Source organism: Chiloscyllium plagiosum, unplaced genomic scaffold, assembly GCF_037043375.1.
Source record: "Chiloscyllium plagiosum isolate Xiang-an unplaced genomic scaffold, Cpla_swu_hap1 HiC_scaffold_27, whole genome shotgun sequence".
Classification (NCBI taxonomy): Eukaryota; Metazoa; Chordata; class Chondrichthyes; order Orectolobiformes; family Hemiscylliidae; genus Chiloscyllium; species Chiloscyllium plagiosum.
In genome coordinates, this window is record NW_028270165.1 from 65,596,981 (window position 1) to 65,621,105 (window position 24,125).

The window sequence follows — 24,125 nt, forward strand, 5'->3', positions numbered from 1 at the left end:
ATTGCCGTCTCAGTTAGTGCCAACAAATGCAGTTTATCAGGCTCCACAAATTGCCAATGAAAGCCTTCAGTCTGAAACGTCGATTCTTCAGCTCCTCGGATGCTGTCTGACCTCCTGTGCTATTCCAGCGCCACACTGTTCGACTCTGATCTCCATAATCTACAGTCCTCACTTTCTCTGATGAAGTGACAAACTTGTTCCATTTTTGTATAACTTAGTCTACTCAGAGAGTCGTAGTGGCGTGGAATGCACTGCCTGTTACTGTAGCAGACCAGCCAACTTTCAGGGCATTTTAATGGTCATTAGACAGACATATGGATGAAAATGGACTACTGTAGGATAGAATAATTCCATAGGTCGGCTTCGGATTGATTCCACAAGTTGGCGCAACATTGAGGGCCAAAAGGGCCTGTATTGCGCTGTAATGTTCGATATTCTACGTTCTATGCTCTACATGTACAGTCACAGTTGCCATGATGTCAGGCCCTGCAACTTTGAAAGATGAGGCATATCAAGAGGAAATTTGATATTTGGCAAACTTGAATAATTTGAATAATTGTTGTATTGCACTGTATCCGTCCCATAAGAGCTGACCATCCAAGGAGGGAAATCAACATGATTTAAAATTTGAGCAGATTTTGCATAGGAAGAGGAAAAGAAAACAATTATTTCCTCTCGCAACTGGGTTGGACAAATTCTATCGAATGATCCTGATGAGTAAAATATTGGAAGGTATAGTGATGGAGACGAGGGAATAAGTTTGCAGAAGAGACATAGAAATTACGAAGTGCAGTAAAAATAAGATAAGATTTTTGGGGACTTTTTAAAGTTTTTCTAAAAGTTGATTCAATGTTTAACACTTTTAGAATAACGGAAAGCTGATTTTATAAACAAACAAGACCGACATTTGAAGAAAACAACAAGTTGAGCAGCATCTGTGGACACACAAAGCGAGTTAATATTTTGAATCAAATGTGATTATTCTGGATAATGACAGTTTTTAATACAGTGCACAGACGGGGGAGGAGAAGAGACTGAAACTGGCGGTGTGTGCGCTCAGAGAATAAGACAACGGATTGATAGTTATAGTAATATAAACAATTATGACTCAGAATAGGTGCTAAGGATTGGGGGAATGAGATTAATGTGGGTCTGCTGTGCTGAGACCAATGTCGACAGGACAGGAATATATGAAGGAGGAAATGGGTTACTTGTAATCTAAAGGAAGGGTAGAGGTTCAGCTCTGAAATTGTTAGTCTCCATTTTTAGTCCTGAAGAGTGTAAAGTGACGAAATGGAAATTGATCTCTTTCTCCAGCTGCTCGTGGAGATGCTGAGTTGCAGAGTATTTTCAAAGAATCTGAGACCAATAACCTCCTGTGGTTGTGTGATTCTGTGATCTGGATTCCGGAGTGGGGACTCGCTTCCAAGTCAAATCTGAAACGTCATTGATCTGTTAAGATGAACTAGTGTTTGGAACCCGGTTTCATTGTACCCATTAATGGTCACATCATATCTCATTGGTGGAGAAGACAGAGCTTACTCAATAGTCTGCTCACATTAAGAAAGAAACACGAGCCCCTGGACAAGGCGTGGTGAAGGAACTAACTGTTACAGAAATCGAGGAGTCACTTGATACGTTAACTGCTGCTTAGTATCTGTGAAACAGCATTCAGCAATTGTTCCGATTTGATCTGGAACCACAAGCTGGGACGATGTTTGTAACCTTCGTGAACTTACTTTTTCTGCAGCTCTTGAACTGTGAGTTATGGTCTCTTCAATACATTTTCTCAATCATTGATAGGTCAATGATTAGTAACATACATGTGGCAAAAATATAATGATCAGTCCATGTGGGATGAAATAGTGGCATGATAAGGATTGAAAATTATTTTGTCTTCATTATTTTTTGACTTTTTATGGAACTGTTTCTGAGGCTTCAGAGCTTCCCAACCACAACCCCCATTCACCCCCAATCCTTGCACTTATTCGCAGTTTCCGTACAGCTCACAGAGTTGAAAACCTACTCAGATAATTCGGGTGTGTTTGGAAACAGTGCCAATCGCTGCTTCAACAGTGTGTGTAGTTGGGAAACCTGCTGAACAATATCTACCTAATTTATTCGTCAATATTTGGGAGAGTGTAAAATAGAAACTGAATATCTTTGTATTTCTCGGAGCTTGATGTCCCACTGATTTTAGTTAGTATTTCTTCTTTTTATATTTCAAAACTTTCTTGATACTGAAGCATTTATATAGCGCCGTTGACAATGTCAGTGAAACAAAGGACTTTTGGGCAAATTTGGTACATTTTATTGTTGAGACAGTTCTGCAATTTAGGAAATTCCTCCGAGGAAAGTGTAAGAACCATTGCTGTGATAAAGGGCGCAGTTAGCCGTTCGCATCCTCAGTGGAACAAAGGCGCTGTGTGCTAATTTGTTATATTTTATTGTTCAGACAGTTCTGCGATTTTGGAAACTTGGCAGGCAATTTATTCCATGAAACCTGTTAGAATTGTCGCTGTAATAAAGGGCACAGTCAACTGGTCATCTTCAAATAACCAAAGCGAAACATTCACGCTGCTTTCTGTCTGCAAATGTTGCCAGATCTGCGAAGTATTTCCAGCAATTTCTCCTTTGTTTCTGATTTCCAACATGCACAGTTCCTTTGTTCGCCAGTTTTGTTATTCACTGAATTTGGTCGAATGATTGGCACTGGCCAGGCCAATATCAAAAGCTCTTTTTCCTGTACTGGGAAAATTGTTGAAGAAATTCCGTCAAATTACTGTCAGCATTTTTAAAGAAAGATGCCTCTTTTCTCTCTCCAAATAAAAACTGTATGTATAAAATACCTTTACATACATAGGTAGTCATTGAAACAGGTCACTACTGTACCGCAGTTAAAAAGTGTGGTGCTGGAAAAGCAGAGCCGGTAAGGCAGCATACGAGGGACAGGAGGTTCGACGTTGCGAGCATAAAATCTTCATCAGGATAAAGATCTTATGCTTCAAACGTCGACTCTCCAGCTCCTCGGGTTCTGCCCGGCCGGTTGTTCTTTTCCACCACCACCCTTTCAGACTTTGATCTCCAGCATCTACAATCCTCACTTTCTCCTACTTCTGTACAATCCTGTATGAAGGAAAAACAAACACTGGAATTTGACTCTCTACAGCAACACTCTAAAGGCATGTCTTACATGGACAAGATTGTAACTATATATACTTGAGACATCAGGGGGGTCTGGTAACTGAACGGACCCCCATATACCTTCTGCAGCAAGACCTAAGACAGTGGTCTTTCTCCACTGCCTTAGTGGCAGCTGCCCCAACCTTTAATACATCCCTCATCACTTAGTCCTGGTCCTTGGAATGTGCCACTGTGCAACTCTCGTTCGGGGTCAAATGCTTGCTCTGGAATACCAAAGAGTTTAATGCCAACAAACGTGCATTTTCCAGCGATTTGATGCTCTTCCAGATGCAGTGTTTGATTCAGTGTCGGGGTGTGTCCTGGGGAACAGACCATAGACCATTGTGTCCTGAGTCAAAGAGCTGCTTGTGAAGAGCCTCGACAGAGTGTACTACATCTTTCTCCAGACATCCTTTGCAAAGGACCATTCCAGTAGGATATGTCCCCGCCACCCTTCCAAACCCCGCATTCACTGAGAGAGCAGTGTGGGTAGCCGCACACTAGCTAGGTGTACATGAGAGATCTCACAGTTTGTGCCCTTCCCAAGTGATGTCTTCGTGCTTGTTAGAACGTTCTAATGGTGAAGCATTCTGCCAAATGACTTGGACAGTCTGCTGAGTGAGCAACCCGACAGGATCGGCCCTCTCCTTTTCCCACAGAGAATCGAGGACGCGAAGATACGTGCACCAACTGACCTGTGAACCAAACTGTTCCTTCAGCGCTGACTTTATGCTCAAACCGGTGGAATCGGGTTTAAACAATTACCTTTCTGTGTCGGAGCAAGAGAGCTGCAAATTGAGGCAGGGCTGACAGTAATATCATTTTGTTGGCAGAGTTTACTCTTCGAAAATTTGAACTCACTTTAAACATATCTCCTATTCTCTGATGAGAGTTGTGCCAGACTTACTTTTAGACATGAACTGAATAGGAATATGGAGGCAGATTAGGCGTCTTATCTTGGTTTGAATTTTTGTTTTGCTGACGGTGTTATCACTGAAGGAAAGCCAAGAAGAAAGCAATTTTCAATCTTCTCAAGAAATTCTGACCAGCTGTAACGGTTGTCTGTTACATTTGGATGCACCGGATTCTGGGCTAACAGTGAACATGGTGTCAGTAAAACACCAGTCAATGTCACCATTGATTGAACTCACACACAAATGGATTATACTCTCAGATTATACCTGTGGTCTGTGTGACCGTTTTGTGATATAATTCATTTAACTAGGTGACTTTAATGTGGAGGTGCCAGTGTTGGTTTGGGGTGGACAAAGTTATAAATCACACAACATCACGTTAGAGTCCAACGGGGTTTATTTGGAAGCACTACCCTTCAGAGCGCTGCTCCTTCACCATGTCGTTGTGCTGATAGAGGAGCGGCACTCCGCAAGCTAGTGCTTCCAAATAAACTGGCTCGATTATAACCTGGCGTTGTGATTTTTGCATAATTTACTTAATTCACGTTCGCTGCATTCGAGATTTATTCCACTATTTGATGTGGAATTAATATGTTTACCTCGATATTGTTTTACACTACTATTTTCATCACGCAAGCCTTTCAAAAATGAAATATCCAAAATAAATCCTTTTCAAACTTTATTCTTAGTGACAAATGGGAGAGGTGGAAATCATTATTAGGATATTTATTTCACGACACTTTTTTTTTTAATTCAAAACTGTGGGAATGTCTGGTTTGGTAAATGTTACATAAAATCCAACCAGGCGGCGGTGACCTGAACTCATGGTCCACTGCATTAGTTGAGGCTCGGTTCATCATCATATGTGAGGAGAGAATTACAGAATCATGATCAAGTATCAGTGAAGGAACAACGACGCCATTCCAATCAGGATGGGAAATTGAAAGTGCCTGTACTTTTAATTTTCTGTGCACCTTGTTAGCTGGTGCGGGTGCAGTTTTGTTCGGTTGTGTGAAGGTGTTTAGCTGAGTTGTTGCCGTTAACATTGATGGCGCAACTTCTGTGGCTGAATCTTGGTGGCGAATGCTTCAAGTTGTTCAGATAATGGGCGGTGTGTAAATGAAGACGATTGCTTTGTGCGAAGTGCCTTCCAGCTTGTGAAAATATGTTGCAGTTAATGCAGCAATGTAAGCAGCGAATGTCTGTTAAGCGCGCTGGTTTGTATGTTGCTCACAGTTATTACTCTTCAGAAAGTGAATAATGCTGAAAATCTGGCACCTGTTCTCCACTTGTAGTGAAAGGATGGGCATCCTGCTTCAGATTATTATATGGAGCAGCATGTCAGCTCAGTTGATTCCAGCCTCGGGCGACTGACTGTGTGGTGTTTACACATTGTCCCTGTGTATGTGTGGCTCTCCTCCAGGTGCTCCGGTTTCCTCCCACAGTCCAAAGATGTGCAGACCATGCCAAGTTGTCCACACTGCGTTAGGTGCATTAGTCAGAGGGAAATGGGTCTGGGTTGGTTGCTCTTCGGAGGGTCAGCATAGACTTGTTGGGCCATTTGTCCTGTTTCCACTCCGTAGAAAGTCTAGCTTTAAAAGATTCTGTCTATGCTATGGCGTAGTATGTTAAGAGAGTTCATGTACACAAAAATATATTGCTTTGTGGTAAATTGGGTTTCTCAATCTCTGGAAAATTTACTCCTATTTATCCAGTGACATGAATTAACCAAGGTATTGAAGCCTTCTTTTTCATTCTTCCCATGGACGTATTTCCATGTACATTAATGAATTAAGTGCTTGAATTCGAATTTTGTGGATTATTTTCATAAAACATATCACACCGGTTAAATCAGGCTCCCGAGATCGAAATAATGGGTTCGAGTAACTGGTGTGCCTCGAGTCTATTTATGTACTGCATTTCGTCAATCCATTTACACCCAAATCACGGGTACAGTGACCCTGAGAGTGAATTGCATTTTATATCCAGAAGACTAAACTGGTACTATTTCCTTTAAAGTTTAGTTGCTGTCTGTTTTGTCCTAAGATATATGGCAGAAGATAAAAAAAAGACATGCACATCAACACAGCTCAAGTTGCTCAAAGACTAGATTTCACTTTCAAAATTATTTTATAAGCTGATATATGAACAAAGGGGGTTGAATATATATTTATTAACATGAATTTTGTGGAGTACGCATAACCGCCTGATAGCTCAAAGAAACTTCAAAAATGTTGGATGAAATCAGGAGATATGTCAACATCAATGAAGAGTGAAACACAGAAATATTTCGAGTCTGATACGATCACTCAGAGCAGAAGGATAGAAAATAAGGAGTCCCAACAGAGTGGCAATTTTAACACTGTTCCTCTCTCCGCATGTGTTGGGGTTCACCAGCATTCTCCACAGTTGTTTCAGATTTTCCATGTGCACTTTTCTTTTCTACAATCAGCCCGGTGTCTCAATTATTTTGGCTTAATTTGTAAAATTGTTTACGTTGTGAATTTGACGACCAGAGATAGTAACCTGACGTTGTTTCATATAATTTAAGAAAAAGCATTTCGGGTTCAGTTGGAAGGAGACCCGATTGGGGACTGATGCAAGAATAAATTCCCATAGAAATGGAGGTTGCTCAGAACTATTGAAAGAAAGGTTTCTGAGTTTAGTTTGTGTAACTTCGAGATCAACAGTCTTAGTGGCTACTAAGATGAGACAATAAATTTGAACGAGAAGTAAATTTACTCTGGTTCTGCATTACTTGTACACTATTTTGTCTCATCTCGTGCTTTGAAACTTTTCAATTTGTGAAACAGTGAGACAAATTGGTAGCTTAATCTCATATTAATTTATCTAGAAGTAACAACATTCTTGGATCAGATTATAGAGCATGAGATGGTGAACGGCTCCATCATTAAGTTTTGTCGATCTTTGTTGAACAGGTGAGGTGCCGAAAGACTGGAGGTTGCCAAACGTGGTGCCACTGTTTAAGAAGGGCGGTAAAGATGCCAGTGAACTATAGACCAGTGAGCCTGACCTCAGTATTGAGCAAGTTACTGGAGGGAATCCTGAGGGGCAGGATTCACATGTATTTGGAAAGACAAGGACTGATTAGGGATAGTCGACATGGCTTTGTGTGTGAGAAATCATATCTCACAAACTTTATTGAGTTTTTTGAGGAAGTAACAAAGAAGATTGATGAGAGCAGAGCAGTATATGTGACCTATATGGACTTCAGTAAGGCGTTTGACAAGGTTCCCCATGGAAGACTGATTAGCAAGGTTAGATCTCATGGAATACAAGGGTTGGAGGATTTGAGCTATAGGAAGAGGCTGAACAGGCTAGGGCTGTTTTCCCTGGAGCAATGGAGGCTATGGGGTGATGTTATAGAGGTTAATAAAATTATGAGTGGCATGGATAGGGTAAATATGCAAAGTCTTTTCCCTGGGGTGGGGGAGTCCATAACTGGAGGGCATAGGTTTAGGGTGAGAGGGGAAAAATGTAAAAGGGACCTAAGGGGTAACTTTTTCACGCAGAAGGTGGTAAGAGTATGGAATGAGCTGCCAGAGGAAGTGGTGGAGGCTGGTACAATTGCAACATTTAAGAGGCATTTGGATGGGTATATTCGAAGGAAAGGTTTGGAGGGATATGGACCGGGTGCTGGCAGGTGGGACTAGATTGGGTTGGGATATCTGGTCAGCATGGACAGGTTGGACCGAAGGGTCTTTTTCCATGCTGTACATCTCTATGACTCTATGACTATAATTAGGGAAGTGCATGAAATATAAAATTGCAAGTTGCACAAAACCACTTTAATATTCACCTCGTGCCGAAGTAATGAATAGCTGACTTTTCAATCCACTATTGCTCTTTTATAAATTCGATATTAGTCAAGAAGAAACACAAGGGTCACTCCCAGGCACACATGTTCAACTCAATGTTTTCTATTTTACTAAGAATTGAATTCTTTATTCGCGACATAATTCTGCTACTTGGGTATACCATAAAATCTAATTGATCCTTTATGTGAAGAAAAATGAATGATTGAAGTCATATCAACCGAGAGGTGAATGCATTGTTTAGTTTCTAAATTTAGTAATTAATATGTGTTCAGTTTTAATTCGCATACAGAAATGTCAAGTATTCTGCATTTTTGCTGCTGTCAATAATTTTGTTTCTTTTTATTCCCTGTGTCGATTGACACTTAATTGAATTACAAAATTTCAGAGAAATAAAGATGTTTTGAAATCTAAATAAACGCTACAGTAAAAATAAAAATGGTATTCATGTCCCTCATGTGTAGTTGAAGCAGACTGGAAATCAACTTGCCTTCTTCCTTGATACAGCGATTCAGCTTGAAGTAGGCAGTCATCTGTGTTAGCTAAATACTGCACTGGCACTGGACAGATTGCGGAGAAGCTTCACAGCATTGATTCCGGAGAGGACAGCTTGAGAAGACCAGGACAATATTTGGAATTTAGAAGAATGAGGGGCGAATCTGACAGAAAGATAGAAAATAATGAACGGAGTAGATATGATGGAGGTTCATCACACTAGTGGGTGAAAGTAGAACGTGGGAAAGTAGCTTTAAACTAAGGAGGATCAGGTTTCAGGCTGAGATGAAGAGGAACTTTTCCAGCCATTCTGTTGTGAATCTGTGGAATTCCCTGCCCAGTGAAGCAGTTGAGATTATCTTGTTGGATGAAATCAAACGTAGATATATGGATTATTGAACAGCACTGGAATTATGGGTTGTTGAGAATCGGCGGGTAAGTGCAACTGAATCCACGAAAAGATCAGCCCATGGTCTCATTGAATGGTGGTGCAGCCTTGATGGGCCGGATGGCCCACGCCTGCTCGTCGTTCTTGTGTTCTCATACAGGTGTGAAATATGGAGAACACTAATTGTACCGACTCTCACCTCATTCCACGTTGAATGGTGTACCCTCTGCAATGTTGCAAGAGAAATTTCACGTGAGCCAGTAAATGCTGCAAAAGTAGTTCAAAAGGACATACGTGTTCAAAACCAGACAGAATTATTCCATAGTTACATCTGTCTGAAATTGCGATGAACAGTCTTTCAGTAGATTTAGTTTGTACCAGTTCTCCCATCAGTTAGAGAGTTCACAATGATGCCACTGATCTGATATGTATTTGTTATTTTCCAAAAATCTCCAGTGAGTAACGATCTTCAAACTTCTGATAATTGGGCCAGCGTGCAAGACATTGTTTTAGATTTGTCCTGTTCATTTTCTGTGACGAATTACATTAAAAAAATAAAGATTTAACATTGAATTGTAGGGATATTGCACACGCATGATAAAGAGGTGAACGGTCACTCAAGTCGGTGAATGCAGTTTATGAGAGATGTTGTACAGCAGGGATTGAATAAATCCATAGTGAGCGACCATCTATTAACACATGAACAGATGACCCATGATGTCTGAAAGTCGACATGATATTATTCTGAGATTGAAAACAAGCAATTCGAGGTTTATAGAATTTATAAAAATTTTATGGGAAAGTTTTCACAAGAAGCTAAAAATCATCAAACTGTACCACACAATGCGTGAAATTTTAACTTAACTAAAATTGAAAATATATTTCGATGCCTCTATCAGCTTGGGAGAGGGGGAAAATAAGTTATAGTAAAATGAATGACAGGGCAAACTCAGTTGAGTCATAGAGTCATAGAGATGCACAGCATGAAAACAGGCCCTTCGGTTCAACCTGTCCATGCCGACCAGATATCCAAACCCAATCTAGTCCCATCTGCCAGCACCGGGCTCATATCCCTCCAAACCTTTCGTATTCATGTACCCATCCAAATGCCTCTTAAATGTTGCAAATGTGCCAGCCTCCTCCACTTGCTCTGGCAGCACATTCCATACATGTACCACTCTCTGTGTGAAAAAGTTGCCCTTGGGTCTCTTTTATATCTTCACCCTCTCACCATAAACCTATGCCCTCTAGTTCTGGACTCCCCGACCCCAGGGAAAAGACTTTGCATGTTTATTCTCTCCATGTCCCTCATAATTTTGTGAACGTCTATAAAGTCACCTGGAGCCTCCGACGCTCCAGGGAAAACAGCCCCAGTCTGTTTAGCCTCTCCCTGTAGCTCAGACCCTTCAACCCTGGCAACATCCTTGTAAATCTTTTCTGAACCCTTTCAAGTTTCACAACATCTTTACGGTAGAAAGGAGACCAGAATTGCACGCAATATTTCAACAGTGGCCTTACCAATGTCCTGTACAGCCGCAACATGACCTCCCAATTCCTGTACCAATACCTTGACCAGTAAAGGAAAGCAAACCAAACGCCTTCTTCACTATCCTATCTATCTGCGACTCCACTTTCAAGGACCTATCAACCTGCACTCCAAGTTCTCTTTGTTCAACAGCACTCCCTCGGACCTTATCATTAAGTGTATAAGTCCTGCGGAGATTTGCTTTCCCAAAATGCAGCATCTCGCTTTTATCAGAATTAAACTCCATCTGCCACTTCTCAGCCCATTTGCCCATCTGGTCAAGAGTCTGTTGTAAGTTGAGGTTATCCTCTTCGCTGTCCACGACACCTCCCATTTTAGTATCATCTGCAAACTTACTGACTGTACCTCTTATGCTCGCATCCAAATCTTTATGTAAATGACAAAAAAAGGAGAGGACCCAACACCGATCCTTGTGGCACTCCACTGGTCACAAGCCTCCAGTCTGAAAAACAACCCTCCAACACGACCCTCTGTCAACTACCTTTGAGCCAGATCTGTATCCAAATGGCTAGTTCTCCCTGTATTCCGTGAGATCTAACCTTGCTAAAACAGTCTCCCATAGAGAACCTTGTCGAACGCCTTACAGAAGTCCATACAGATGACATCGACCGCTCTGCCGTCATCAATCTTCTTTGTTACTTCTTCAAAAAACTCAATCAAGTTTGTGAGACATAAAGCCATGTTGACTATTCCTAATCAGTCCTTGCCTTTCCAAATACATGTACATCCTGCCCCTCAGGATTCCCTCCAACAACTTGCCCACCACTGCCTCAGGCTCACTGGTCTATAGTTCCCTGGCGTGCCCTTACCACCCTTCTTAAACAGTGGCACCACGTTCGCCAACCAGTAAACACTTACAAAAAGTTTAAAGCGGGTTCATCACCATCCTGTCCCCAGTGGAGTTGAACGTGGGTTAAAAATACTGAGAGTGATACTTTGTTGGCAATGACGATAGACATTGAAACACATTAAGCAGTGTGTTCAAAGAGGTAGCATCGGCCCCTTGGACAGAATGACCTTCTTCCTCTGTTGTGACCGTAGAATGGTTTGTGGACCGTTACATATTGATCTTCTTTTTTCAATCCATCATAAAACTTCCTGTTCCAGATTTAGGGAAATGGATAATTCCTGCTGGATATTGTTGATGAGTGAATCTCGTAATGCTGTCGCCATGTAGATAGGGGAACATAATAAAGCCGTATATTAAAGATGGTAAACACTGAAAAAAATAAATATACTTTCGGGGCTTGGTTGCTGACTAAGCACTGTTAGCCATTGTTTATTTCAGTATTGCTGATCGACTCAAAGTTCTAAAATGCTGAAAACTTTGGACGGGGGTGCCTTGCTTTGGTAACTGGGGAGTATTGTCGCTCTTTACAGGGATCATCACAATGTTGAGGAAGATAGCAATGGAGTGACGAGCAGACCAGTCAGAGAGTTGGCAGCGTGTCTCTCTGTGTGGAAACAATTTGGTCAAATTTATAAGAAAACAGACAATATTTGATAATTGCAGTAATTATATTTCCTGCTTTTATCACCATTGCATGAAATGAGATTTGAACTTTCCAGATATCATACAGAGTCACAGTAAGGACATCGGGCCTTTGTCCCAAACTGGTCCAGGCTGATCAAATGTTAATCCACAAATGTCAAATCCATTTCTCTTCACTTGACTCATATCGTTCTCAACTATCCCTATCCATGTAGCTGTCCGAATATCTTTTAAGTGTTGTTACTGTACCCGCCTAAATCATTTCCACTCGCAGCTTATTCCAGATGCTTACCACCCTCTGTGTAAAATATGATTATTTGGCAAACTAATGATAATTATTGCCCGCATTTTTGCATTTGTCTAATTTATTTCTACGTGCTAAATTGAATTTTTATCCCTCTATTTCAGGCAGACTTGCTGACACTCAGGCCGATAGTAAAGGTAACTGCATGCTCCTTTTATATGGAGTCGATTTCCTATATTCTGATGATTCTGTTCAAGCACGAAGTTGTGCTAAGAATCTCCTTGCCTTAAAATTCATGTTGAACAGCTGTCTGTTCATAACTAATGGGGTTGCATGACTTCTGAAGGTCTCTCATTTCAGGATTGCTGGGGAGCAGAGTGTTAAGGATCAGTTCCTACGCACATTGCCATTCTCAGATCGAGACGACACATGGGGATACTGTGAAAATTCAGTTACACACACAGTGCTGCTTTCAGCAATGTATATAAACCATTTCACTCACTATTGAGCTGTACATTGTGCTCTTTTGATCATACATCCCACAATATTTCGGGCTGTGACAGACGGAAGTACTGTTTCATTTTCAGATGCACGGAGGATCAGTTGTGTTTTTCTCGCCATTCATTGCGCCCATATGTCATGAATGAGTAATAAAAATTCTCCTCACCTAGGCCAGTTTAGAGGAATTGTTTCTGTGGAAACATTTTTCTGACCCTCGCTCTCTGTGAGTGAGCATCACTTCTAAAATGGCATTTCACCATCCACAATACGTATTGTGAGTTACATTGCGATAGCATGCATTTCTTTTGCCATGCCATCACTCCCATTGCATTCTGAGCTGGGAATGCAGACATCAATTGGAGCTTTCACAATTGCGCAGTATTCACTTTGATTACGATTTCGGTGTTTTACAGAGACGGTGAGGCTGAGACTTGAGAATGGGGGCAGTCCTTGCGCTGGCCGAGTGGAGATTCACTACAGGGGACAGTGGGGGACAGTCGATCATGATCTTTGGGACCTGCCGGATGCCACAGTTGTGTGTCGGGAGCTGGACTGCGGGACCGCGGTCTCTGCCTCGGGCGGGGCTCACTTTGGACGAGGATCCGGACCCATTGTGACCTGGAATGTTGAGTGCAGCGGGACCGAGCGCGCTCTGAAGGAGTGTCAATCAAAGGAATGGGATCACTACCGCTACTCACATGACAATGATGCTGGTATCGTCTGTTCAGGTAAAAATCTATTACCATTTCTTTGGAGCTTTATCACAAGCCGGAGCTGCCTGAAACCAGAAAGGGATATGATAACAGAGCGACAACTATCCAAATATTATTAACATGATAATAACAAAACGCCCAATTCATTCGGTATTATCATATAATGCGTGAATATTTGAAGCGAATGGGAGAGGTGAATTCTCGTTACCGTTTCCAATCCAGTAAAGGGGCACGACAGGTGTCCATTGTAATGCCACTTGAAGACACATTGAGAGAACTGCGCTGCAGGAATGATCACATTTACAACCCAATGCATACTGAGATGAGACATTGTGTTGGCTGGCAGAATCACTTTCTGTCACTTATCCTCAGGTTGAAAGTTGCTTTCTGTCTGAACAGCTGAGGGTCGGGGTTATGGCTGAACATGAATGAGATCGACAGGGCAGCAACCTGATTGTAGGAACAATTTATTTCCAGAAGGATAGTAGTGGGAAGTAGGAGTCGTGCCAGAAGACTGGAGGATAGCAAATGTGGTTCCCTTGTTCAAAAAGGGGAGTAGGGATAACCCTAGTAACTATAGGCCGGTGAGTCTCACTTCTGTTGTGGGCAAAGTCTTAGAGAGAATTGTAAGGGATAGGATTTATGCACATCTGGATAGGAATAATGTGATCAAGGATAGTCAGCATGGTTTTGTGAAGGGCAGGTCGTGCCTCACAAACCTTATTGAATTCTTTGAAAAGGTGACGAAGGAGGTTGATGAGGGGAAAGCGGTAGATGTGGTATATATGGATTTTAGTAAGGCGTTTGATAAGGTTCCCCATGGTAGGCTACTGCAGAAAATACGGAGATATGGCATTGAGGGTGAGTTGGAGGTTTGGATTAGGAATTGGCTGGATGGAAGAAGACAGAGGGTAGTAGTTGATGGCAAAGTTTCTTCATGGAGTGCCGTCACTAGCGGTGTTTCGCAAGGATCTGTTTTGGGACCATTGCTGTTTGTCATTTTTATAAATGACCTGGAAGAGGGGTTAGAAGGTTGGGTGAGCAAGTTTGCGGATGATACGAAAGTCGGAGGAGTTGTTGACAGTGAGGAAGGATGTGGCAGGTTACAGCAGGATATAGAGAAGCTGCAGAGCTGGGCAGAAAGGTGGCAAATGGAATTCAATGTAGCTAAGTGTGAGGTGATTCACTTTGGGAAGAATAACAAAAAGATGGGGTACTGGGCTAATGATCGGATACTTGGTAGTGTGGATGAGCAGAGGGATCTTGGTGTCCATGTACACAGATCTCTGAAAGTTGCCACCCAGGTAAATAGTGCGGTGAGGAAGGCATATGGCGTACTGGCTTTTATTGGTAGAGGAATTGAGTTCCGGAGTCCTGAGGTCATGATGCAGTTGTATAAGACTCTGGTGCGGCCGCATCTGGAATATTGTGTGCAGTTTTGGTCGCCATACTATAGGAAGGATGTGGAGGCACTGGAACGGGTGCAGAGGAGGTTTACCAGGATGTTGCCTGGTATGGAAGGAAGATCGTATGAGGAAAGACTGAGACACTTGGGGCTGTTTTCATTAGAGAAAAGAAGGTTTAGGGGTGACTTGATTGAGGTGTACAAAATGATTAGGGGGTTAGATAGGGTTGACAGTGTGAACCTTTTCCCGCGTATGGAGTCGGGTATTACAAGGGGGCATAGCTTTAAATTAAGGGGGGGGGGGGGGTAGATATAGGACTGAAGTTAGGGGTAGGTTCTTCACTCAGCGAGTCGTAAGTTCATGGAATGCCCTGCCAGTAGCAGTGGTGGACTCTCCCTCTTTATGAGCATTTAAGCGGGCATTGGATAGGAATATGGAGGATAGTGGGTTAGTATAGGTTAGGTGGGCTTGGATCGGCGCAACATCGAGGGCCAAAGGGCCTGTACTGCGCTGTATTCTTCTATGTTCTATGTTCTAAATGCCAGACCTGTAATTAATCATATAAATGTTTATCAGAAAATAATCTAAGTCGCTGTTGCTATAAATTGCTCTGATTCTGCGCTTTTTTAAAATATCTCAGATCACAGACCTCTGAGGTTGGTACCTCAAAATTCCCAATGCTTTGGCAGACTGGAGGTTCAGTTCGGTGACACCTGGAAAACAATGTGTGGGCTTGAATGGGATTTGAAAACCGCCAATGTGGCCTGTGCACAGCTTCATTGTGGAGTCGCGGGGTCTGTTTCAAGCTCGATGCATTCTGGAGGCAGTGCTGTCCTCACGGCTACTGAGGTGTTTAAATGTATGGGCAATGAGACTCAGCTGGGGAAGTGCCCTCGGTCTTCAACCACGCACCAGGATTGCACTGGACACAACAATGTCACCCTGATATGTTCAGGTGAGTACAAGCTTACCTAAAGAAAAAGACACATTTCCGCTTCATGTGTGTAAGAGTAATGTCGCTGGCATTCCTGACATTGCTTTGACCGTGACAAATCTCAACTAATCCTCAAGGTTCTCATATTCTCTGGCACAAGAGTGATGAGGTAAAATATACACGAAATTATTGAAAATTTAAACATTTTAAAACGTTTGCGTTTGGATTGGGAAAGACATTTCTTCAACTGTCCACAGCCAATACACTTTAGTGTCGACGTTGACTAAACGTCGCTCATGGAGGATAATGTGAATCGTTGGTCGACACAGATACATTGACGTGAACCTCAGACAATTAAAGTTATGACAAGACAATTGTTTATTTTCTGAATCTCCCTGACCCGATTATATTTTATAACAATACGAACAGACTGTATGACATCATTGAAGATCACTCTTGACAACAACTTTTTCAGCAAGAAGTTCCAGCTCACAAACACTCGTTGGCTGATAGATATTATCATGGTAATTTATTCACCGTTCTGACCCTTACTTGCGACCCTTCTCAATCTCTGAACTTTCACGTTGCTGTAAATTTATCTTGCCTTCGTAACACGTTGTGTTTTGCATGGAATATGCACTTTGTCAACTGTCTGATTCACTACATTCCAATATGTAATACTGTGCACCTTTTGTCCTAAATCGTACCATTATTGTCTGTTACTCTTTCGATGATCAATTGGCAGGTCCTGTAATTTCTTTCGTTTGCTGCTTTGTTCATCAAGTAATATTCTCGTACACCTCTATCAGTTCCAGCTCCATTGCTTCACTGCGATCCATAACCTGTACAATACACATTAGTCGAAAATAGAAGCCTGTTCGCGTATCTCTTCGAGTATGCATCTCCTCAAGAGCCAGGACACACCTTGTCAATTATGTGTTCCACATAATCATAAACAATGTTTTCCTATCTTCCCAAACGCAAAGGAATTATTTCTCTCTTTCTGCCCTAAATGCTTCTATTCTTAAATTTAAGTTTAAGTTGCATTGCTGACTACTCTACCAAGTATTCTGTCAACTTGATGTATCTCAGCTTTTGAAGCTCCAGCACTTCTGTCAAAGTGCACTTATTCACAACATGAAGAGGGAAAAGGTGAAAACATCTAAATGCACGTTGTATGTCATTTTCCAGGCTGCCAAAATATACTGCCTCAAACTTCTTTGCTTAAAGTTTCACCTGTCACTTACTTATCTGTTCTGCTCTCTTTGCATGCTCTACTGAAATTGGGAGATGTCATGAATAATGGTTTGAAAACATTGATGCATGGTACCAGGGGCTAATTTTGAAGTGTTACTCTGCACCTCAATACAAATTCGGGAAAGTCCATGTCACATTCTACCAAACGGTACACTTTCACTGGCTATATTTGATTTCATTACTGTAGGTTCGATGGGAGAATAAAGGTTAATATTATTGAAACTGCATATTGCAGCCAGCATCTGATGCACTGGTCATGATTTGGTCACCTGGACGCTCAACATCTTACTGCAGAAAAAAACTTTTAACATTATAATTATCTCAATTGCCTCAAACTTGTAAACTCATTTGTTGCCCATGTTTCAGAAATTGCCTTCAAAAATAATTATTTAATACATTCGCCTCGTTAGCTGCACTGCATTGTAACACCGTGATGGAATCGGTTACCTCAGTGGGTTGAATGGCTGGTCTTTGATATAAGGTAATGCCATCAGCGTTGGTTCATAACCCCCACAATCTGAAGTTGCCATGATGGTCCTCACCTTCTGAGCTCAACCCTCGGCTGATGAATAGTGACCATCAGGTTAAATCACCATCAACCACATCTCTCTAACAAGAATGCAGCCACCTATTCATCAGTAAATTGGGTTAAGCATGACTGCATGATTGCAAAAGTCAATCTAACCTGCACGAGCAATCGGGACCAAAAGTACACTACTGTTATCAAACTATGGACTGCATCAAGTCAACCTTTACACCTTCGTTTCATAGGTTTTCCAGGACTGAGGTAAATGATCATAATCACTATCTTGGGAATACCCTTTAAATGTGAATAGTGGAAAGAGTTTCATGAAATAATCGTAATTATTTTAAAGACATTGTAACTGTCATGTGTTGTATTGGGCAATGGAGGATGAGATTCGATTTATTTTCTCTTTTGAATTTTGAACAAGTGCGTGGATATTTGCAAACGTTTGTTTCTTTATTTGATCCAAAACAGGAAACAATGGGCCCCGATTGGTTGGTGGGGAGAACAGGTGCTCTGGGCGAGTGGAGGTCCTGCATGGAGAGCAGTGGGGAACGCTGTGCGGTGTTTACTTTGACTTACAAGACGCCAATGTGGTCTGTGAACACCTTTTTTGCGGGACTGTAAAGTCGATCCCGAGAGATGCTCGATTTGGGAGGGGAGCCCGACCAGTGTGGAAGGAAAACTATGAATGCCATGGAAACGAGCGACGATTGTGGAACTGTCCTGTTTCACATGGGGAAAGCTTCAACTGTTCACATGGAAATATGGCCAATGTCATCTGCTCGGGTGTGTCCTTTACAGCAATTGTTCTTTCGCTAAACAGTGTTTCTGTGTACTTAAAGTTTGTAATTATTTTATTTATACCTGAATTGAATGTCATTGTTGAGCCGATGGCCTGTAGGCCTTTTCTGATTAATCTGAGTTCAACTGGTGCACTAGTTCACTTCAGGAAGTCATTACCTTTCAACTATATGGTTAATAATCCGCAGTCGTATGTCAGTCAGTAAAGGTTAGACCGGCAGATGTCCTTCCATAAGGAAAAGTATTAGCCAGATGAGTTGTTAGGAGAATTGATGATCGTTTGACTGTTAGATTTGGAATATTTCACGAACATTTGAACGATTATTATTCTGATACTTAGTCATTCAGGGAACGGAGATGTGACTGGTGAGGCCAGGATTTGTGCTGATGCCTGATTTCATTTTAACTAAGTTGGTTTTACAGGCCTTTAGTTATGATTTTGTCACTCTTTTATGAGCCTGAAGACCTTGTCGGGCAGATCAAATGTGGAAACCAGATTTGATTTCCTGACAAACATTAGGAGCTGCATGAGTTGTGTTTTCAATATTTCTTCATAGTTTCCCTGTTCATGAGCTGAAACTGGGCTCCAATTCCAGAGCATAAATTTTCCAACATTCCTCCAGAGAATGCATAAAGCATCTGAATTACTCGTGTCAACATTTTTACGACATGACATTATGCCCTCAACTCCTGGCAGGGAGTATCAGAATCTGCACAAATGGCGCCGCAGAAATCAGATGTATTCATACCTTCTAATAAAAGATTTTGACGTATCCATAGCGTGGAAACAATTTTCAAAAGAAAATGGAGAATATTGGCAGTTACGTTAGTGAGTGACAGCATCACGTTTTAAAATTTATGTGCTATCCCAAATTTTCATAAGTGTTTTGAATGTCATAATTCTCAAACAGACTTGTTCCTCAATTTCCATTATCTTCTTGACCGTTGTCTCAGTCATGTTGCGGGTCATTTGCTCAGTGCAACATGCTCTGCCGTCAACCATGAGAGTAGTGGTAACATATAAATGGTCAAAGCCTACGAGTAGCATCTGCAGACTGACAGTCGGCCTGAATGGATGAGGTCGCTAGCTAAAGACGAGACTTTATTTTCAACGAATGCCAGAATAGCAGCACTTTTATTTCCACGCCCCTCTCAATTCTTTTTCAGAAGAAATGTAATGACATGATGAAAGTATTTGAAAAAGTAAATGGACAAAATATCTTTATGATTGCAAATCATACATTTTCCTGTGATTGTCAGTTCTCGAATATCTGTGTTCATTTCAATCGCTGTTCTCAGTAACTCTTATTTTACAGATGAAAATTGGGCGCTAAGACTAGTGAATGGAGAAAGCCGCTGTGATGGCCGAGTTGAAGTTTACTCTCATGGAAGCTGGGGCGGAGTGCATGACACCGTGTGGGATCAGAATGATGCCAACGTTGTCTGCAGACAGCTGGGATGCGGTTATGCCTTAGAAATATATAATTCTTCAAAGTACGGGGAGAGTGATGGTGGTTCGTGGGTACATGTTGTCCAATGTCATGGACATGAATCACAGCTCCAGGACTGCAGGATCTCCAACACATTGAATTCGTCTGACATCGAAGGCAGTAGCGTAGGGGTCCTCTGTTCAGGTAAGTAGACTCTTCACATTTAAACCAGCTCAGATATATCAAGCCAAATATTCATCTGCTGAGTAAATTGAGAATGTGCACCACTGGCTTGTCAGTGTCACTCGAACCATTTATTCATCGCTCGGATATCAGCAGACCTGAGGTGGGCGGCGGGTGCAGATGGATGAATATGAGAAATTAACACCATTTTTGTGTCAGATACAAGCATTACGTGGCAGGTCAGGTGAATTGGCTATGCTAAATTCCGCAGATTGTCATTTGCATTAGTCCGAGGAAAATGGGTCTGGGTGGGTTAAATTTCAGAGGGTTGGTGTGGACTGGTTGGTCCAAAGGGCCACTTTCCACAATGTCGGGAATTTAATCTAGTCTTAAGGGGCGGCAGGCTGGCACAGTGATAAGCACTACTGCTCACAGTACCAGAAACCCGGGTTCAATTCCCGCCTCAGGGAACTGTCTGAGTGGTTTGCACATTCTCCCCGTTTCTGCGTTCGTTCACTCTGGGTGCTCCGGTTTCCTCTCACCGTCCAAAGATGTGCAGTATAGGTGAATTGGCAATGTTAAATTGCTTGTCGTGTTAGGTGAAGGGTTAAATGTAGTGGAATGGGTCTGTGTGGGTTGCTCTTCGGAGGGTCGTTGTGGACTTGTTGGGCCAAAGGGCCTGTTTCCACATTCTAAGTAATCTAATCTAATTACAGTTTCTTAACCCAAAAGTAAAGTTGACACATGTGCACAAAGAATGCGTTAGTTCAGATAAAGAGTCACTCGACTTGAAATGCTAACACCACTTCCCAAAGAGGCCAGTAAACCTCCTGCATTTCACCAGCAATTTCTAATTTTGTGAGAGTGACGTTGGCGTTGCGATTTGAAATTTTGATGAGAATGATTATAAACAGATATTGTTCAGACAGGCAAAAATGCCGAGGAATGGGAATTGGAGTTTAATTTAAATAAATATGAGGTGAGGCTTTTTATAAGTAAAATCTGAGGAGGATTTATACTTTTAATGGTAAGGTCCTGGGGATTGTTGCCAAACAATGAGACCTCGGTGTGCAGACTCTAAGTGCATTGAAAATGGAGGCATGGAGAGACAGTGCAGTGAAGAAGGTGATTGGTACTCTTACATTCATTGATCCGTGCCACTGAATACAAGAGTTCGAAAGTCATGCTGTGGCTGTACATTGGTTGGCCCCTTTTGGAATTATGTGTATCATTCTGGCCACCCTTTTAGAAGAACAATGCTGGTAAACTTGAAAGGATTCAGAAAAAAATTGCAGTGATGTTTGCAGAGTTGGAAGGATTGACTTATATGGAGAAGATAAACAGACTGGGCGTTTTTCCCTGGATGGTCGGAGGCTGAAGGGAGACCTGACAGAAGTTTATTATATCAGGAGGGGCATGCATAAGGTGAATAGACAAGACATTGTCCCCAGGATAGTGAAATCCGAATCTGGAGGGCAGAGGTTACAAGTAAGAGGAAAAGATTTCTAATGGAACTGAGGGACAATGTTTGTCACAAAAGAGGCTGTACGTATGAAATATCTTGACAGTGAGGTGTTGGAGGATAGTACGGTTACAACATTTAAAAGGCATCTGGATTCGTGAATAAATAGGAAACGTTTAGAGATATGTGCGCGGAATGTTGTTAAATGGGAGTGGATTAATTTAGAATATATGATTGACATGGAGGAGTTGGACTGAAGGATTTGTTTTTGTCCTGGATATGTCTAGGACTCCATTACTTGAAATGATCGCTTTTCTTTCAATTAGTAGAGCTTTTTATCTTCTCTGAGAATCTTCTGATCTCGTGCAGCATTGCAGAGACTGAAAGCGCAGTTTGAATTTTGCAGATAATGCACGAGAGACGTATTCCATCCAAAACAAGTGTCTTGAGATGTTTCACATGCGAAGTCGCCGCACTGCAATTATATAATATTTTGGGAGTCGTTGTGCGTTATGTAGCTCTGGATGGTGATGAGACCCTGAAGGAACGCTTTCAGGATCATTGCAATGTCGAGGCAATGGCTTCTTGGTGATTGTGTGTTAAGTACTCATCTCGAATTACAACCGGGGACATTGCAACAGCATTGGAACTAAAGTTAGGGGAATGCTGTGCGGTAGATATAAGCAACTGTGTGACTTGCCATCAATCAGAAAAGCAGTTTGCAACCAGTGAGCTCAGGGAAGGTCTCCTCTCGTGTCAGGTCCAGCGCACAAGTTGTCAAAAATTCCATTGTGCAGAATAACTTACAAACAGCTGTTATGCTGTTGACCTGATGGAAGCTTCACTTTTCCTCTATAAAGATCATAAAATGGTTCGTTAGAAGCTGAAGACAGTGTTTTTAGGGCGAAAAAGTTTATTCTCAAACTGCAAGAAGCATGATTTAGACCAGAGCAGAAAGCTGTGTGCAGTTAAGGAATCCACATCAGAGGATGCATTTGACAGTCATGGAGACAATGCAGGGGGAAACGTATGAGAGATTTTCTTGAGATGAACAACATTTAGCTATGAAGACAACTTGGCCAGATTTGGATTCATTTCCTTTGAACAGAGGCGAATGAGTATGGGCGGGATTGAGGTGTATAATAAGCAACAAGAAATCTTTCCCCTATGTTATGCAATTGCTTACCATGTGGCATAGAGTTAAGGTGATGGACAGAAGGTTCAGAGGGACCTGAGGATACTCTTTTTCATCCACTTGGGGCAGCGGAGTAGTCTGGAACTCACTGCTTGTAAGTTTGGTAGAGGCAGAAACGTTAGTGAAATCTAAGATATATTTAGATGTGCACTTGTGATGCGAAGGAGTTAAGGACGAACCCAAGTGTTGGGAAATGAGCATAAAATATTTAGGAGCTTGTTTTTGACAGAAGCAGAATGGGTGGGCCGAAGGTTCTTTCTCTGTGCTGAAGACTTCTTAAATCTGTGATTCTGTGAATTAGTTCTGGACCTTTGTATCTAAGTACACGTGATAATAACCTGATATGACTTTTCGTCCCCTTTCAGTATTTACACTTTTACAACTACTCAAAGTGCTATTGCTGTCATGCTAATATATATGTTGTCTTTCAGTTATATTCTCGTAAGGTATAGTATTCTCATGTGCGCTGATGAATGAAAGCTGAGACGGTATTTATATTGGACGAACGTAGTTATGTGCACTATAAAATAGGGTGAGCATTAGAAAAGGTAACGCATGGACAGACATAAACGGAGTGGCAGGAAGAGAAAGCACAAATGCAACTGTTTGCAAAATATTTCACAGAATATTCAATATAGAAAGGGAAACTGAACCTGGCAGTACCAGGTGCAATAAGATATTTTGAAACATTCATGTGCTGTACATTCTTGCTAAAAGGTTACACTTGATCTAACAGTTTTGTAAGAAATTATGTTTAAGCACAATAAGTACTTCTCGTGAGAACATTTAAAACGCTCTTCCCTGTACCTATATACTATGTTGCCCTGAGTGATGAAGGGAATGTGCATTGAATGTGTAATTGTTTCACAGAGCACTTTCAGGTAAGGCTGTCAGATGGTGGAAGCCCTTGTGCTGGTCGAGTGGAGATTTACTACAATGGAATATGGGGCTCAGTTTGTGATGATTCATGGGATGTGGTAGACGCTGAAGTCGTTTGTAAACAACTGGGTTGTGGAAAAGCACTGGATATGACACCCCCTTCCTCCTCTGGACCGGGCTCAGGACACATTTGGTGGAAGGACGTGAAGTGTTTTGGAAACGAATCATTTCTCTGGGAATGTCCTTCAGTACCATTGGGTCACCAAGACGACTGTTCTCATAAAGAGGATGTGAGAATTATGTGCTCGGGTGAGGCCATTCTTTAATGCTATTACTTTGCTCGAATGTTGTAAGTGAGACGTCATGCTGACGTATGTTCACTGAATTCGAAGGAATGTAGAGCAGCGGCAGTAATTTAAAGAAACGATCTCTGACACTTACATGTACACAAAAAGTGAAAGAACAATTCGTTTCTCTAATCTAACTTGCTTTTCTGTCAGTTTTTTTCACCTTCTATTGATACAAGACGCGTTTGTCATGAAAAGTGTCATTTTTGATCTGTTGTCACTACTCCAAGTGGATGCCAATATTGTCCTGATTGTCATAAAGGGTTTACTAAAACTTAATTCCAAATTTATGATCTTTACTTTTGTATCGGGCCACCAGAAATATGAGACCTGTTCGTGTGTCTATCGAACTATTTGTGACTCGAAAATGAAGGGAGTTTTTTTTCTTTA

General features: G+C 41.7%; 1 protein-coding gene across 1 annotated transcript in view; it reads left to right on the forward strand.

Moving 5' to 3' along the window:
• Positions 1-1,678: 1,678 nt before the first annotated feature.
• LOC148144497 (scavenger receptor cysteine-rich domain-containing protein DMBT1-like) overlaps positions 1,679-24,125 on the forward strand; it is a 36,097-nt gene continuing 13,650 nt past the window's right edge. The window contains exons 1-6 of the mRNA XM_087975354.1: positions 1,679-1,760; positions 12,263-12,295; positions 13,013-13,327; positions 17,910-18,224; positions 19,556-19,873; positions 23,380-23,697. Coding sequence (XP_087831480.1) covers positions 1,715-1,760; positions 12,263-12,295; positions 13,013-13,327; positions 17,910-18,224; positions 19,556-19,873; positions 23,380-23,697 — 1,345 coding nt within the window. The 5' untranslated portion in view covers positions 1,679-1,714. The remainder of the gene's footprint in view (positions 1,761-12,262; positions 12,296-13,012; positions 13,328-17,909; positions 18,225-19,555; positions 19,874-23,379; positions 23,698-24,125) is intronic.